Below are 18444 nucleotides of genomic sequence, written 5' to 3' on the forward strand. Positions count from 1 at the left end.
AATTGACCTTCCTCATTCGTACAGCAAATCAGGCTAAACTAGGATTTAAGCCAAGCATCTCCAAGCTCTTAGTTCTCATTTCTAAGTACTAGAAACCAACTCCCTTCCTTTATCATTTGCCACCCCACCAACCATGATTCAATTTCATTTTAAAATGTATTATTAATTGACTCATGAATATATCGTAAAGAATTGCTGTATTTTAACACATGCTTGGGTGGAGAGCTGTGATTGCTCAGTCCTTCATATTTATTTTTTTTGGGGGGGGGGGGGGGGGGGGGAGAGAACATGCATTTCAGTTTTATGATCTTGTTAAGTATTTATAGACATTTGTAAATATTTATTGCTTGTTCTATAATAACTCATTGGACATTTATAAATGACACCTTAATCGAAATAGTTATTGTTTTACTTAACAGTATTGTTAACAGTATTTTATTTGATGTCACTAACTACCGGTGCGGTAATACATGCAACTGCACTGTCTTCAGTAGGTTTGGGTCTAATTATTTTGACCAGGACATAGGAAAATGCAGAGAGACAGACGAATGAGGTCTCGACTAATGCTCCGTAAGCTGAATGTCCCCCGAAACAAGCTTTCACACACACAGCCAAACATTGTGATTGGTCACAGCTGATCAATATTCAAGTGAAGTGTTCCATACAACCTTGGATGGAATCGCAAAGCTACAAAATAATGCCAGTTATAATATTTACAACTCATAAGTTCAAATGGTGTTGTAAAAAAAGCCACAAAATAGTTTCGTAGCCCAAAGGCTTAAAATTACCAAGGCAGCGAAATGTGTGGAGGCTTCCAAATGATTAGAGAAATCCAATTAGTTGGCTACTAATCATTTTATTTTTCCCATAGGAATAAACAGGCCATTATCCCACAAAATTGCCATAGGAATGAATATGCTAGAACTAAGCAACATATACTGTGGTTTTAATAAGAAAAGTTGTATTGTGCTGATATCAAATAGAAAATGATAGCTGGAATCGTTAATGTTGTTGATATTAGTATCCAATGCAGGTTGTTACAGTGCAGGTTACAGTGCAGGTTATACAATGTCCTTGCCAATAGCTACTGACAAGACATGTAATACAATAAAATGTTTAACAAGAAGACTTTAATAATGATTTCTGTATTTTATAAAGAAGTCTCTCAAAGCCCACACTATAACACATAAAGGCAGTGATACCATGACCGTTCTAACATGTCCTTGGTAAACCACATCCAGAACAAAAAGCACACATTCATAGTATGTAGTTTTAAAAAAAAAAACTTCAAATGAATTAGCAGCAGTGGTAGGCTATTGGCACAACTTTAGCACTGCACGTTAACATGCGTATCTCCCCATTTCCTAAAATCTTGAGCACCCATGAGTGGCTATAGAATGTTTAAAGGAAACTTATGTCTATAGCACAGTGCCTCTCAAGCTCAATAGTCACAAGGGATGGTGATTTGATCAATCCTGATTTTCTTTTTTGTAACCGTGTGTGTGTGTGTGGTTCAAATGTCAATCTCCCTATTTAACCCAAAGTCACACCCTTATTCTCCTGTCTTGCTTTTTCATTTCCTCCATCCCCCTTTCCTCCTCCACTATGCTGTTCAAACCTCTGCAGTGGTCTCCCTCTGGGGGCAAGTGAAGTTCAGTTCCCAACCTTAGAGGCCCAGCCACGCTGGTCTCATCCTCTGCCAGGGAGACTCTCCAGGAGCCAGAGGGGACCCCCGGCCAAATCTATCCTCTCTTTTGTTTTCCCGTTCTCTGATTCACCTTGGGGGAAGTGACACTTCCCAGTTGGAGGCCGATCGGTTCAGTCTTACCCCCGCGAGGGCGGCTCTCCTCAAGCCAAGGGGAAACCCTGTCCTCTTTTCTAAGTCTCAAAGCACTTCTCTTATTTCAATTTGGAGGTTCTTCCTTGTGGCAGAATGAGGGTACTGGCCTGAACATTGTACCAGAACATTCGTCAGTCAAATGGCTAGTATCATTTATCAGTCTATAAACAACATGTCCAATAATCAGCTAGAAAGGGCTTTATATCTTACCTCAATCCATTTATCCCTGTTGTGTGTCAGTTTGTCTCCACCTGTTTTTTGGTTTTGTCTAAGGGGGATGGCAGCTATCCTGCCCCCCTGCCCATGGCTTCCCTACAGTCAGCCTCTACACTTTCAGCAAACTAAATGATGAGATGTAATGAAAATTTGTATGTAGTATTTGTTGTCTAAACTTTAATAAATATTGCTCTTTCTATTGCATGTTTTCATGACTGAAGGTAGGTAGCGGAAACTATTTTGGGAAACACTTGATTATTTATTTCAATACAAGTTTAAATCTTCTTTTTTTTGCTAGAAGTTATTATTTTTTGCTATAAAATACACCTATGAAAATAAATAAATGCAATAATATTGTTAGTTGCTGATTCCACAATAAACTCAGAGTCTATATTGGCATTACTCTGTTGCTTGGCAACTACTTAGTCCAGATGTTTTCTCTCTTTTGTATAAGCTACATCCTGTGCACTTCTGTCCTCTACCTCATCACCAATAAATGCACAATGTTTTTATTTTTGTATTGTTTAGAACACCTGAGAAATGAATCACTGGTGCATGTTTACTGCTTAATTAATTTTATTACTTGCTGAGTATGAATATGAATCTATGTTTATATTCCTTCGAATTCGCCACAGTAGGTGTGTTTTAATGTGTAAGTTAAACTTTGAAATGGGGCTCCAGCTGTGAAATGAACATGCACATTTACGTAATATTTAAACAGTTTCCATGAGCATTTCAAATTGCACAGTAAAAAAACAAAAAAAACGTGGAACAACCAATAATCATTATTGGTCAATTTTAAAAAACACCTGTGATAATCCTAGAAATGACTACAGTTCTATGTTGCATTTGGAACATAAAGTATACCCTTAACATCCCATTTTTGCTCAGGAAAAACACAATTGTGCTCCATCTTTGAAGACAGAAGACTCTCTGAGAGCAGACTGCTTTTAATAGAACAGAACTAATGGATGCAATTACATTAGCAGGTTCTGGAAGTAAGACTGCTGAATTCCATCAAGATGCATTACAGTAGAATAAAATTATTATCATTGTTGCAGAACATGTTTCAAATGACAAACTGAAATGCATTTGCCAAATGGAAAGGAATCGGGATCCTGCTGATTAATGTAAAGCTTGCAAAGTTTTCAGGCAGTAAATCTATAGTATCATTAATACAAGCTCCTAGTACATCACATTCAAACATTGGTCAAATCTACAAGCCAATTACCGGCAAGTTTCCATCAACCTATAACATATATAAACCTACGTCGCAAACTCAGTCCTGGTTGAACACGTTACATAGATGTATTATTTTATTATTTTTGTTTTTTTAGCAGGAGTCACCGTAATGCTCCGAACAATGAGGCTGTGCTCCAACTATTCTACTTTTATTTTTTCTTCAACCATTGTTTGGGTTCAATGTTTTGGGGAATCTAAGATTTGTATTATAATAAAGGAGAATATTTAATGCAAAATTGTCCCGATTTGAGGGTCCCAGTGTGGCTCATCCATTTAAAGCACTGCTGTGGGGAGTGCAGGATGAGTCATACAGCTTGGACGGCGCTGGTTCACGTCCAGACTGTGCCAAGAGGCCGAACTTTTCTGGGGACTCCGAAGGGGGTGTCACGTTGGCTCTGATGCACCCTGTGTGGGGGATGGGAAACTGACAGGGATTCCTTCTCCTCATTGTGCAACAGCGAACCCTACTGGCCAGACACAGAGCACATTCAGAGTGGATAAAAAACAGGGCTGATCTCTGTTCTCCGGGATCGGTAACCCGCCCACCTCTGCTCTGGATTGCTCAGCGTAAAAGCGATTCATGCCCTCAGAATGTCTGTGCTGTGTGGGGACCTGCTGCGGTGAGGATAAAAAAAGTAATTGGACATTCCAAATTGGGGAGGGGGTGGAATTTATAAAAATAATTGGTCACTCAATTAAAAAAAGAACATTTATATACATTGTCCTGACTGAATGTGCAATGTGATACTACTAGTTAATTAAGAAACTGTTTATTTTTTTTAAAAAAAATGAACAGGGGAATGGTAGAGAAGAAACAAAGTATTAAGTGAAAAAAGGCTGTCAAAAGAACAATACACAGCAATCCCAAATCACTACAGACAAGCTGGGTACATATACCATCAGTATTTGTTAGAAAGATACTGTTTAATGTACATGCATTTCCATAATTTGAATACAATTATCATTTTAGCAGAAAAATAGTATAGCAGCAACTTTATTTTTATTACTAAGACACTGGCTCGCATATAATTTGCCCCTGGTTTATTAACTTTTGAATTAAATGGCAAATTGAATTATACACTTCACATTTTCATTGGCATGTTTTTTTAATGTACTTTTAGGCCCTCATACATTCTAGCATCTTTCTGCTCCTAGTACAGTGCTTTACTGTTCCAAATGGAGCAAAACACATGATGTGGCCAACGATAGACACCATGGGAACTGGAACTGTCCTGGTGACAGTCTGACCCGGCGGTACGACCCAGGGAATCTGACACCCTGGGATCCTTCAAGAAGCTGCTTGATGAGATTCTGGGATCAATAAGTTACTAACAACCAAACGAGCAAAATGGGCTGAATGGGCTCCTCTTGTTTGTAAACTTTCTTATGTTCTTATGATAATAGTCTGTGACATCTATCCTTCTGAAGTCAAACACCTACTGAGAATGCCAGATTTGGATTTTTTTTTGTTTGGTTCCCTCTAATGGAGAAAGTATATTGCTGAAGACATTCTGCTTTGATTGTTCTTTGTATACAGTGCTGAGAAAAACTTTGTGAACCCCTTAGGATTTTCACATATTTCAAACCTAAAATGTTATTAGATCTTAATCTAAGTCCAAATAATAGATAAAAACCCGATTACAAAAATGACACAAAAACATGATACTTTTTCAACATTTATTTATCCACAAATGATTCAACATTCAATATCCATGTGTGAAAAAGTATGTAAACCTTTAGATTCAGTAACTGGTGCCACCCCCTTAAGCAGCAATGACTTCAACTAAGCATTTCCTGTAAGTGTTGGTCCGTCTCTCACATCGGTTTTGAGGAATTTTGCTTCAACTCGGTGACATTTGAGGCCTTCATTGCATGGACAGCTCGCTTCAGGTCCTGCACAACATTTCGATGAGGTTTAGGTCCAGACTTTGAGTAGGCCATTCTAAAACACAGAATTTCTTCTTCTGCAGTCATTCTTTTGTAGATCTGCTTGCATGTTTAGGATCATTGTCTTGCTGCATGACTCACTTTCGGTTCAGCTTCAGCTCATGGACGGATGGCCTGACATTCTCCTCCAGAATCTTCTGATACAATGCAGAATTCATGGTTGTGTCAATGATGGCAAGCCATCCAGGTCCTGAGGCAGCAAAGCAGCTCCAAACCATCACACTCCCACCACCATGCATGAAGGTTGGGATGAGGTTCTTCTGTTCAAACGCAGTGTTTGGTTTTCGCCAAATATAACGTTTCTCATTGAGGTCAAAATGTTCTACCTTTGACTCGTCTGTCCAGAGAACATTGTTCCAGAAGTCTGGTGGATCATCTATGTGCTCTTTGGCGAACTTCAGAAGGGCAGCAATGTTCTTTTCAGAGAGCAGTGGTTTCCTCCTGGCTATCCTTCCATGAACACCATTCTTGTTCAGTCTTTTTATGATAGATAGTCATGAACACTCACATTAGCCAAGGCCTGCAGATCCTTGGATATTACTCTGGGGTTCTTTGTGACTTCCTTGATGATTTTCCGGTTTGTTCTTATAGAGATTTTGGTAGGACGACCGCTCCTGGGTAGAGAGACTGTGATTTTGAACTTTCTCCATTTTTCTAGACTTTCGGTCTGACACTGGATTGGTGGAGCCCCAAATCCTTAGAAATGGTTTTGTAACCTTTTCTAGACTGATGAGCATCAATAACTGTTTTTCTGAGGACCTCAGAGATTTCTTTTGATCATGGCATGACGTGTTTCCACATACCTGTATGGTGAAGACTAAACTCATACCCTGAATCTTAATTACTCATTGTTTGTCTAATTCATACATCACTTTGTTTCAAAAGACATGGAATTGGTTAATATAAACCCTATTGGATATTTAAGAAAAGACTGGTTTTGATTCAAGAAGGCTATCATGGTAAAACTATGGAATTTCCATAATTGTCATTGGGATTCACAAACTTTTTCGCAGCACTGTATACTAAAGGGATGCATAGCCTTTTTATAGCCTCATTGTCTTTGCCTATGGTATTTTTAACCTTCAACAGAACACCTTGTGGAAAGATGCAAATCATAATGTGGATTCTGCTTTTATTTAAAGGGCTCATACTTTGTTTGGTGACCAACTGCGACTGGCCAAAACTAGACATTAGTTTTCTAAATTGCTTAATGGAATGTACTAATGTCTAGTGTATACACTAGGTTTAGCAAAAGAGAATGCAGGTAGGCCTACCATTAAAGAGCGAGTAGCTTTACATTTCTCATTTTTATCTTTATATGGTGTTTGCATCCTGAGTTTTTACATGCTGGGCTCCCCCTTTTAACTCTATAGTCGGGTGCCATAGTTACAAGACCATTTGTGTTCATTATAGAGTATGAAATGGCATTATGGGGCAAATGTGATCCACAATGACTATGCCGTATTATAACAGATTCCACAGTATAGAGGACTGCCTTATAAAGGGGGAGCACTGTACTATAGTTTATCTAAAGCATTCTGTATTTAAGGAGCCACCATAGATATATAAAACATCAGATACATCAGCTAAAGTGACTTTATATTAGTAAGCGTCAGCACTAATGGATCAAGTCCCACCACCCCCCTCCCCCCCCCTTCCCCCCCAAGAGTTCAACTAATCAGGGTGACTATTGAACTGGTACAATGGGCAACATCTTCAATTACTGAGAGAATGAAGGGAGGGACAGTAACAAAGAAATTACTAAGCAGTTTATCATTATATTATCATTAAACTGTAATATTGTTGCCACCACATCTCCTTGTTGACATTTTCAGTGAAAAAATACTGTATCATATATTTGAAGCTAAATCAATTACAGTTTTGAAACTCAGTATAATGAGCATAAGATACACATTCTGAAATCATCATGATTTACCTGAATTAAGAAGAAAATTGAATCTTGGCAAGTTGTCAAGTGCTTAACACAGTACACGTGATGGCATATATTAACTACTACCAGGTTTCAAATATACAGTAGAAGGCTGAACAGAGCTCCCCTTAATTATACTTAATATTTATGACGCAGTAACAATGATGTCATCACTTTATTTCAATCAAATTGAAGATATGCCTATAGACACTGACTGATATTACTAATGACTTATAAAACAGACAATGATACATGTTTAAAGCTACATCTCACAATCCTGGTTTTCTTTACACTGAAACATAATTCTTTGGTGTTTTACTACATTCCTCCAGATTTTCTCCTGTTCTGCACAAATACTTCTCTGCTAAACTTTCACTAAAGGTGGTTTAAGCTTTACAACCTGTAAAACCTGCTTACCACTATTTCTTAAAGTCAGTCACTTGGTTACAGATTGAACATTAAAATGATTAAAAGTAGGATTGTGAAGTGTACGCATTGCCCATACTTGTACTGTACTTGTAGAGTTATGCAGTATACGAAAGTGAATGTCTCTGACAGAATTTATTTATATTCACAATAATGTCATCCAATATTAGTGCTAACCAGATTGACACATAGGGACATTTCAAAAGCAATTCGACAAACGTAGCTTTTGATAATAAGTGTACCTGCCCAGCCAGTAGACAACCTGTGAACTACAGAAATCAGAGATTTAGTGATGATTCAAAGGTCATTGACCAGAACTTTAATCTTTGCAGAAATGGGACAGCCAATGTTAAAAGTTAGTTTAGAAGGTCCTAAAGTCTTTGGCCTTGTTTTCGGGGGTGATGCTGCTTTTGCAAACCCAGGAGGGAGCACTGTGGTGTCCACTGCTAGAGTCTGATGAATTGCTGATCATATCTGCTGCCTAACAAGCTAATAAAAAATGTACACAGCAGAGGCAGGGTGTAATGAATTATTCGGTGATAGCTATTCGTCAGGGATTCCAAAGGTTCTCCTTCTTTGGATTACGACACATGAGACATTGTTGTATCTGGAATATGTTGAACTGTTGGGTAAGGTGGCGTGAATTTATTGTCATCAGCTGCAGTGAAAATCTTTGATTTCTTAATTACAGTAAATCTTTAACAATTTGGACACATGAGGGGAATAAGGATGTGTTATCCAGTAAATGGCAGTGCACAAACTAATGCTTTTTTTCCCAAATGTCATGCATATTCCCTTGTATCTTGATAATCCAGCAGGAAGATCCCACTGTGACCAGTAACAAAACAGTCTTGTTCCTATATTTGATTATCTGGGGAATAATAACAGTGAATTCAAATATACAAATCTGAAATACTTATATAAAAATGAAAATGAAGAATTATCTGCTATTCACAATGAAAAAGAATTCTTATCTCAAAGCTAGCAGATGTTTTCACTCTATTTTCTGTACAGTAAAATATATTACAAAACAAATGCAAATTGTAAAAGAAGAATTCCAGCAACATGGTATTTAAAAACATGTATCTGTTGTGCATGCTAATGTAGTGTGGCTGGACCCTGCTTTATAAAAGGATTATATCACATTTTCATCTAAAGTTGTTATTGGGAGAATTTGAAGTGCATAAATATATATCCAGATGGGAGCAGTTTCTGCTATTAGTGTTGGAAACTATAGTGCCTCTAAATTGCCAGACTTTGCCACTCTGCAAAATATTCAACACTTCTACTGACAAAACTGGACAAATATATAATATATTATTTTGGAGAGCTCAAAATAACCTTCTAAACAATAAATGACAATGAGGCTTCAGGGTTCTGAATCTCACAATAAACAGATGAAATTACATTATTTAGTGAGGTGAAGCTTTAGAGTCGAAAATACTGCAACACTCACCCAAGGACAGAGGGTTTAACAGGTAAAGGGCAGTCGATGACATTGCCATACTCACACAATTCAGTCTGTAGTGCATGACATTAATTGTTGTTGAGGAACTGTCTGCCAGGCATGTTTTCGATGGTGTTGAACAACGTTCTGCAAAAGCAATTCACTCTGCACAAAGAAACTACTGCTAAATTGAGAGACACAAGAAAAATTATACAAATGGTATAGGTGATGTTAAGCAAAGGAACTGTACAACTTGATAATGAAATACAAGTCATCACAGAAGATATAGTGACATGAGCAGTGGGTTTGCTGTTAATCCTTTCATCTGTCCTGCATGCTGTGATATGACATTCTACTCTAATTCAAGGAACAAACCCTCAACTGTTGTGAACAGAGATGAGACTAAGCCAGAAAATATAAGCTCTGCACAAGTTAATAAATCCATTACATCTGACATTTTGATCTTGAAAATAGCAGATTACAATCACTACAACAATATAATGACTGGATAGCTAGTGTTAGTTTTACAACTTATTTTGAATTTATATTCAAATTGCAATATATATATATTTTTTATAAATTGCACTACATATCACAATCTATTCAGTTGGCACTTTAACACAAATATGTTGGTTTTGATAGTCCACCATCTATATAACAATGCCCAATGGGAAATATGAATTTCAAATAAGCACATTAAAGACTCTTATTTCACTACATAATTTTATAGATAGCATCAATGAAAACACCCAAAGCAACAAGAAAATCGGTACTAAATTCCATCTGCTAATAGCCAAAGGGAAGGACTTAACAATTAGAACATGCAAGGATGATTGATGCAGCTCCAGGAAAGATATTCCCATTATACATTCATAATTTCCATGCTACATAGTGGAGCTGCAACATCTCATATTTGAAGATTGATTCACAAATAAAAGGCTAAAAAAGTCTTCTTCTGTCAGAGGTCTGAAGAAGAAAGTTGCACATTGCTCCAGGTCTGTTTCAATTATTTCCCTAATTGAGGGTTTATAGTTATTAACAATCAGGCCACATACTGCAAAACAATAAAACCCAGACATGATTAAAATTGAGAAATTAATTAATTGTGATTAGTACAATGATTTATTACTGTAGTGTCATTTGGGAATTGTAATTATCTACATTGCATTGTTATTATTTTGTAATAGAAAGTTCAAGGAGTATTTATATTATGCATGTACGTTATTACAATTGGAAGGTTCCGAAATTATAAGTTTGTACATTTATCTCAGTTAATCTCTGGAGCAGAGTGCGTAACTTCTGATATTGTGAAGTCCTTCTTTCTGAATTGGGAGGGGGGGGGGGGGGGGGGGGGGGGGGGGGGTTGAAAACTGACAGATCTGCTATTCCCTTGAGTTAAATTAACTCAAATTCCACTTGGGCACAATTTTTGCAACGTCACCCCACACTCATTTCTTTAAGCTGTCTCCCAAGGTCATCCATAATGGTAGAGTCAGTTTCCCCATGTAAAATCAGGAGCCAACTGGCCAGTCCTGTTGGACCCTGCATACTGGGAGGCGGTGCTTGGGGAAATATAACGGGTAAGTCTAAAGACAAAATGTAGTTGGTCTTTGTTTTCTTTAGTTCTCTGTAGCGTGGCAGAATATTATTTTCTTGAGGTTTGTTGCAGGTTATTGGATGGGAATTAAGGATTGTGTTTTAGGCAATCAGCTTGTGAGTTGTCGGACACTTGACATGTAATACAAATTTGACATCCCTTGGTTCTTAGGTCATGGTACTTGAGAAGCTTTGCATTCTGGGGTATCTGCAGTAGTGTTATGAAAGGGGACAGAAAAGTCAATTGTATTACAGATTATTGTATCTCCAAACAATATTCTTGGAAAAATACATATAAACATACAGAGAAAACATACAATATTTATGCTTTTTGCTTTTTTTTTTTTTTTTTTTTTGCTTTTCATTACATTTGGAATCTTTGTGTAACAGAGTTAGGAAAATCTGCACTATTTAGTTTGTAAGTTGTTTAAAACATATATTTATTTAATTGGGGTCGGTATTTGAAACCCAAAGACCTTAAGGATTTGATGCACGACCAATGTAGGACACACTTTTACGGGTGGAAATTGAAACTTGAATACTTGGTGACTCTAATAGAAATGGTATGTTTTTCTTCTCTTGTAGGACCTGGGAGAAAGCAGTATTTCAGAGAGAAACTGGAAAGGCATTGTCATTTCACTGCTGGTGATCATAATCATGAACTCATTCATTGCTCTGCCAATTGTTCTTCTGTATAAAGGTAAAAGACATTCCTAGTCTATATATATATGATAGGGTCCTGGGATGCTTGCCATGATCATTTTCCCCAATTCATTTATCTTAAAATCAAATGTGTAAAAAAGAAAGAATCTGAACACCCCACTGTACAATATATTGTTGTGAGGTAAATCTTTTTTACATTAAATTGTCTAAGCGCTCATACATTGAGTTATATGATGATGAGCTTTTGGCTCAGGTAATGTGTGATCTAGACATCTGCATTGTCCCTACATGAATGCTCAAACCCTCCTTTTCCTTCAGTGCTACCTTGCAAATGGGTGAGCTGCCAGACGCATCAGTTTTACTGATGATATTTGCAAAGCGCTGTTTTACAGATGTTCATGCTAAGACATGCATGCTGGAAAGATGCAGAGTTTTGCTCGAGGATCCTGATATCCCATGTTTTAAAGACCTTCTAAGTTGAAGGGAGTACATTCTTTTTGTACAATTATGCTTTTTTTGTTGAGTGTAAACCCTTCATTTAAAAACTGCAAACACCAACTGAGCTTTGAAATCACTGCAAGTATCAACCTTTAAATCAGATTTGTTTCTGCAGGGCTGCTATTGTTAACTTTTCTTTTTCTTTTTTCAATATTATCTTTATCCTTGTTAATAGCCGAATATTCTACCAATATTAATTAAACTATAGAAGAACAAGAGATCATAGACATAATGTAAGCAATATCATGTTTCAATTGTTGCCCATCAATACCTACACAGTGTGTTTAAGATCACATGCTTCACAAGTTGTGTATGATATTTCTCTTGCTCTGTATCGTATTCTATTCTATATATTTATCGCATGTCCTCATTTCGTTTTAGATGATGCTTCAAATGCTGCACAATCAAGATTATCTCTGGATGACTTTTTCTCAAAAGAGTTTACTTTGCATGACCCAGAAGCAAACTGGATAAGTGGTATGTGTAAAAAAAAAAAAGAAATCCTAGTTAGAATTATTTCAGACAGAATGCATGGCTATTTGACACGCCAACCCAGAATAGCCTACACAAATGGAACAAGATTAATAACAGTTGGTTAACTTTAAATGGCATTTCTTTTTAAACCAATGTCTACATATGTATGTGAGACACATACAGCTGCAATTACTGTATAAGATTTTTTTAAGCTACTGTAAATCTTTTTTTTTCTCCTTTTTGTAGCACACTGTCTATAGGAATTTTATCTTTCTGTATTGATCTTAAATTAGTTCACAGGCTTTTCACCTGGTGAATACAGTGATTGATTAGTCAATTAAGAGCATTTACTGGAACCTCTTCAATTACATCCAGTTAGTTAGATACGGGTGCAATCAAAATTTATCTCGAGTCAACGAAACATACTCTTAAATTACACTTACAGTACATCAATGTAACCAATATATATCATTTAATACAGACACATACTCATTTAGGATGCATGCTTACTTTATGTAAAGCAATCATGTGCTCTTATGTCATGTAATTGCTTGGGTACTTTTTATCTGCAAGTATAATCTTTGAGTTTCCTTTTAAATGGAGACATTGTACATTACTGGGAAAATACTATCATTTGTATCTCCTATTCTGGTTCCATTCGTGTTGTTTTGTTTTTTATTACATCATTGATCCTTTCGGCTCACCACGTCTGGAACATATGATAGTGATAATCCAGTCAGCCACATTCACTACCTGTGCAGGTTTTCATGCTGACAATTGCATTGCTATGTCCTGTTTGAGTTTATTGCTTCTGTTAATGGGATGCAATCTGTTGGAGTCTTCTTCTTCTTCTTCTTCTTCATCTTCTTCTTCTTCTTCTTCTTCTTCTTCTTCTTCTTCTTTTTTGTTTTCTTCTTCTTCTTCTTCTTCTTCTTCTTCTTCTTCTTCTTCTTCCTCTTCTTCTTCTTCTTCTTCTTCTTCTTTTTCATCTTCTTCTTCTTCTTCTTCTTCTTCTTTTTTGTTTTCTTCTTCATCTTCTTCTTCTTCTTCTTCTTCTTCTTCTTCTTCTTCTTCTTCTTCATCATCTTTACCTCAAGGTGTAAAGAATATTAAAAAATGTGTAAGGAATGTATAAGTTGTTGCTAGTAAGCAGCAAACCACTTTGAGTGTTCAGCATTTAAAGGGTTACAGTAGATATAAAGCATTTTAAACAAAAAAAAAAAATAAAACAAAAAACAAATGTGTTGGGATCTAAAATTAATTGGTTCCTAGTCCCAGCCTTCTGTATCCTGAAATATTTCACATTGAACAAATTGACCACATTAATAACATCTACACGCCTCAATATGATTAATGAGGTATCTGTTTAAACATGGCTGGTAAATAAAGTCCATCTGCCAATGCATTCCCCGTTGCACAGGTATAAATTTGGCTGGAGACACAGAACTGTCCCTTTGTTGACTTTATAGTTGCACAGAACTGTGCCACATTCTTGCTAAAGTTTTTTTAATTAATTAACTTAAATTCACCATCCCTGCTCTTCCTATCTTGTGCTTTTGAGCTTTTAATACCGAAAATGGCAGATCAATCAAAGCCTCAGTATTAGCAAGTGTAGCATTGCTGTGTGAAATTGATCCACAACCATGCTTATACTACAGCATTCGTTAGGCCGTTTAGAGTAATCACGGGACCCGGGTATACCAGGTCTTAATAAAGCTATCTCATCTATAAGTCTTACAGGACAGGACATTCTCTATAATATAGTTTACTTCATAGTTTGATGCTTGTCGGTCATGCAGTTCTATTCTATTTGTGAGTCATTGTCCCTTTCTTCGTGCAGGGATTATTGTGTCCTGTAAACAGCTTACTGTGTTGGTCTTGTTTTAAAACAAGAACTCTGACATCAGCTGACATCACCTAAGTGGATGCAGGCAGTTAATCATTTGGTATATTATTATAATAACATGTTAGTAATGAATGACTCATATGTATCAACTAATAAGTCATCAAAAATACAATACTCCCCCATCAATAAATATTACATGTTCTACAAAAGTCTTGAATTTTGTCAATTAGTATTCCTTGAATCTTATGTGAATCATCATTTGCAAATGAAAGCACAGTGACTGTGATTATCTTCTGAAAAAGATGTGACTTAATGAAAGCCCCAGTAGTCACTTTTTCAATTAAATGACCGTGTTTTCAAATTGTACTGATTATTAGGAACTAGTTCTTTGTATAGTACATTGTACTAGTTAGACGAAAGACTAAAGTCCTGAATCAAAGTTAATTGTACAGTCACCCTTTTCTCTGCAGGCCCTTTTCATGGACACTTTAGAATCTTGTTTTATAAAAGTGAATTCTGATATACTCTGTGTACATATGTTATTGACATATTTGCAACACATGGTGGTTTTGAAACATAATATTTGCATCAGCTCTGCCACTTTAGAGAGGTCAGAGGGTTGAATGGATGCGCAACAAAGTGGAGAAGCCTCTTCACGCTCAGGAGGCTATAGCAGGTTGTTGTGAAATTACATGCTTTGCTTCTGGATCAGGCTTATTATGGTAACTGCTGTAGAGTAGATTCGATTTAAAGAAGCCACAATGAACATAACATTTACACAAAATTAACCAAAACGTGGTCTCCTTGCTATTGACCAAATCGTTCAGAAAAGTGGTTTGTTGTGCAAGACTCAAAGTGTAAAAGCTATCAGCAGATTTGAAACACATACTGTACCTGTATTGCACAGTGGTCCTGAGAAGAATAGGACCAGAGCAGAATAGGACAGATATGCTACAAAAATCCATTTCCTTTGTGGGAGGAACCCACCACCATGAAATAGTTTGTGTTTCTAATGAAGTCAACTTGAATAGAATACCTGGTTTGATTTTATTTTAGGATAATCACATAGGGTAGGTTTGATTTGTCTGATCTGTTATGAATTTAAAGTAACACATTGGTAGGTTTAAGAATGTAGAAATATGTACAACGTTCTCAAGGTAGACATTCATGGTAACTTGCCACAAACAGTAAACAATCTAGGTCCTGGCAGCCGGTATATTCCTGGAATACAAATTGAGTTTTTCAATCAACGATACTTGTTTGTTTGTCTGTTATTGAAGATACTGCTAAATGCAAGGTAATTCACTGACTGATTTAAAGTACTGTATTTAAGAATCTCAATTACAGTGTTAACAGAAAAGCACATCTCATACTAATTTTAATTATGTCAGATATATAAGAACTACAGGAGGGTTGTCTTGTGTTAGTCTGTTTTATTATGCAGTGTAAGCATGGACACTGATACAGACACACAATAGTCCAGCTGCTTTTTTTCACAAAACATTCATGTCCTTCGTAAGTATGAGCAATAAAATGTGTCATATAACAGATATGTTTTCAATGTTAAAAATGACAGTTTGAAGACACAAGGCCACATTTACTTTGTTTGATACAAATCATGAATAGGAAAATATACTGTTAAATGAGTGTCAATCAAGGTTTTACAAAATATTACCCATGCACAGAACTGCATAAAACGTAAAAGGCAACGCAATTTAGCAAAAGATTTAAAAAACAAACAAACAAAAAAAACAGCAAAACAGTTTCCAGAATTAAAACAGTATCCAAAGTCCATATTCAAAATTGCAGAATATAGTGCTCGATAAGGCCCTAATGTCACAGTTCACTTGCAAATGAAAATGCACAAAAACAACTAAAGATCACTGTTTAATGATGAACTGTTTTACATTACCATAGCTTGTCTCTTTCGCTTTGTTTTTGCTGCATTTTCATCAGATAAAACTGGAGGAAGCGCTGTGTAACTGCACAATAAAAATAGACTGATTTGGCATGCAAGAGAAAAAAAAACAGGCTGTGACGGATAATCAAATACACTGTAACATTGAAGAGATGGGCTTTGTATCAGAAAACTGGTGACGGTGTCGGAAATCGTGTGTGTAAGTGCATTCATTTGTTACTGTGGCAAAGTGCCCCGCCCCTGTGTGTATTTGTGTTATATGTTGCGTGTGGTGTGTTAATGTTGGTGTATAGGTATTGGTGCACGGGATATAAATGGGTCTGTGTAGCACGAGTGATTTAGTTAATTATATAGTTTGTTATATATGATTTAATATATAGTTGTATTTAGGCACAGGGATTGCACAATCATTTCATGTGCAGATAAAGTATGTAATAATATGTGAGCACGGCGAATGCACAAATTAGTTCACGTACTGGGGTTCAAGTGAATAATTAATTAGTAATTGAATCCCAGCACAGCTGTATAGTTGCACAATTCACTCACTCGGTGTTGTGTGTTGGGTGAGTGGAGAACGGGGTGGGTGAAGGAGTAATTATATAGTATGATACTTGTTTGTTTGTCTGTTCGTCCACTGTTTGTTTAGTGTTAGTCCGTTTTGTTTGTCTATTTATTTTGGCCTCAAGTGCCGTGTGCTGTTTTTGTTTAAATCTTTTAAATCACCACCCACACGCACCACTCAAGCCACCCGTGACATATGGTGTCATTGTGGGATACAGCGCCTCCGGAGCAGTCAGGTCAGGAGCAGTAGTGCAGGATTTTTTTTGTTGTTTTCTTTGGAGGATGAAGGGGAAACAAAGGCAATGGCAGAAGACGCCATCAGACTATGGGATTGTATTCAGGACAGTGCTGGGCTGGAGGCCCAGTCCATGCCCATAGCCATCCAGTTCCTGTGGCTGATGGACAGGGAGCAATGGGAGGCCTATGAGAGGGAACACACCCCAAACACCCTGGAGGAAGGTGTGGAGTTGGTCCTCTGCTACCCGGAGGCAGTGATAAACAGAACAGCAGCCCAGGTAGCATGGTCTCCAGCACAAGAGGGAGTAGCCCCGCTGTCTCCAGCGCCTGGAAGGGGGGAGCCCGTGTGTCCAGCACCCGGAAGGGGGGGGGGGGGGGGGGGGGCGGTGCGTCCAGCGCCCGGAAGGGAGGAGCCGGTGCATCCAGCGCCCGGAAGGGAGGAGCCGGTGCATCCAGCGCCCGGAAGGGAGGAGCCGGTGCATTCAGCGCCCGGAAGGGAGGAGCCGACGCGTCCAGTGCCCGGAAGGGAGGAGCCGGCGCATCCAGCGCCCGGAAGTAGGGGGGGGGGGGGGGCGATGCTTCTAGCGCCCAGAAAGGGGGAGCTACCTCTGCCTCCACAGCTTCCACCACCAGGAGGAGAGGAGCAGGAGCTACCTCTGCCTCCACCACCAGGAGGAGAGGAGCAGGAGCTACCTCTGCCTCCACAGCCTCTACCACCAGGAGGAGAGGAGCAGGAGCTGCTTCTGTCTTCTACCAACAGAGGGCGAGAAGCAGGAGCTGCCTCTGCCTCTACCATCCGAGGGAGGCAGGCTACTGTTCCCGCTTCCACCGCAACAGGAGGAGCCGACCTTGGTGCTGTCGAGTGATTTAAAATATATGGTTGTATTTATCTTCACGTGCAGATAAAGTGCTGTGTGTTGTTTTTCAAGTTTCAACCTCAGTACTGATCTCACATCTCACATCTAATAAATTACAAACATACTTTTTTCTATACCTTGCTATACCTTGCTATATTTTTTCCATACCTTGCAGACTTTTTCATGTTAACAGCTGTCCCCAGTGGTGGGAATGTGTCATTTCAGGGTGAAAAATTGCAAAACTGGCAGGTCACCCATATTGATTGGCTCATGGCGGTCATGTTTGTTGATGTAGGAACTTTTCCTGACTAATTTTTTTAGAGGACAGTACAAAGATAACGTATACCCATGATTCATGTCAATCAGCCAAAGGGCTCATGAGCAGTTGTTGTTTAAATGTTTTACGCGAAATCCAACATAGCTGCCACACCATGTGACTGATCCATTATAATCCAAGTATAATCAATCCTGGACATGAGCGCACTATGTACAACATTTCATAGCTGTACTATTTACCATTCATGAGAAGACTTTTGAATATTGTCCAAAATTTTCATTAAATCCAAGATGGCTGCCACACCATGTGACAAAGGCCGCAATATTGACCACGACACAACATCCCATAGTCCTCTACATTCATGTCAGATTTTGTGTATTTGGGTGCAGCCGATAAGAAGTTATACACAGTTTTATAGCTAGTTGCGTATGTTGATGATGTCATGCAGTGTGGACGCCATAATTTTCAC

At 37.9% G+C, this 18444-nt stretch overlaps 1 protein-coding gene across 1 annotated transcript in view; it reads left to right on the plus strand.

Annotated features, from left to right (window-relative positions):
• LOC117426994 (inactive dipeptidyl peptidase 10-like) overlaps nucleotides 1-18444 on the plus strand; it is a 99850-nt gene that overhangs the window by 34942 nt on the left and 46464 nt on the right. The window contains exons 2-3 of the mRNA XM_034045297.3: nucleotides 11230-11344; nucleotides 12187-12282. Of these exons, the coding sequence (XP_033901188.2) occupies nucleotides 11230-11344; nucleotides 12187-12282 (211 nt within the window). The remainder of the gene's footprint in view (nucleotides 1-11229; nucleotides 11345-12186; nucleotides 12283-18444) is intronic.

Source organism: Acipenser ruthenus, chromosome 11 (assembly GCF_902713425.1).
Source record: "Acipenser ruthenus chromosome 11, fAciRut3.2 maternal haplotype, whole genome shotgun sequence".
Taxonomy (NCBI): Eukaryota; Metazoa; Chordata; class Actinopteri; order Acipenseriformes; family Acipenseridae; genus Acipenser; species Acipenser ruthenus.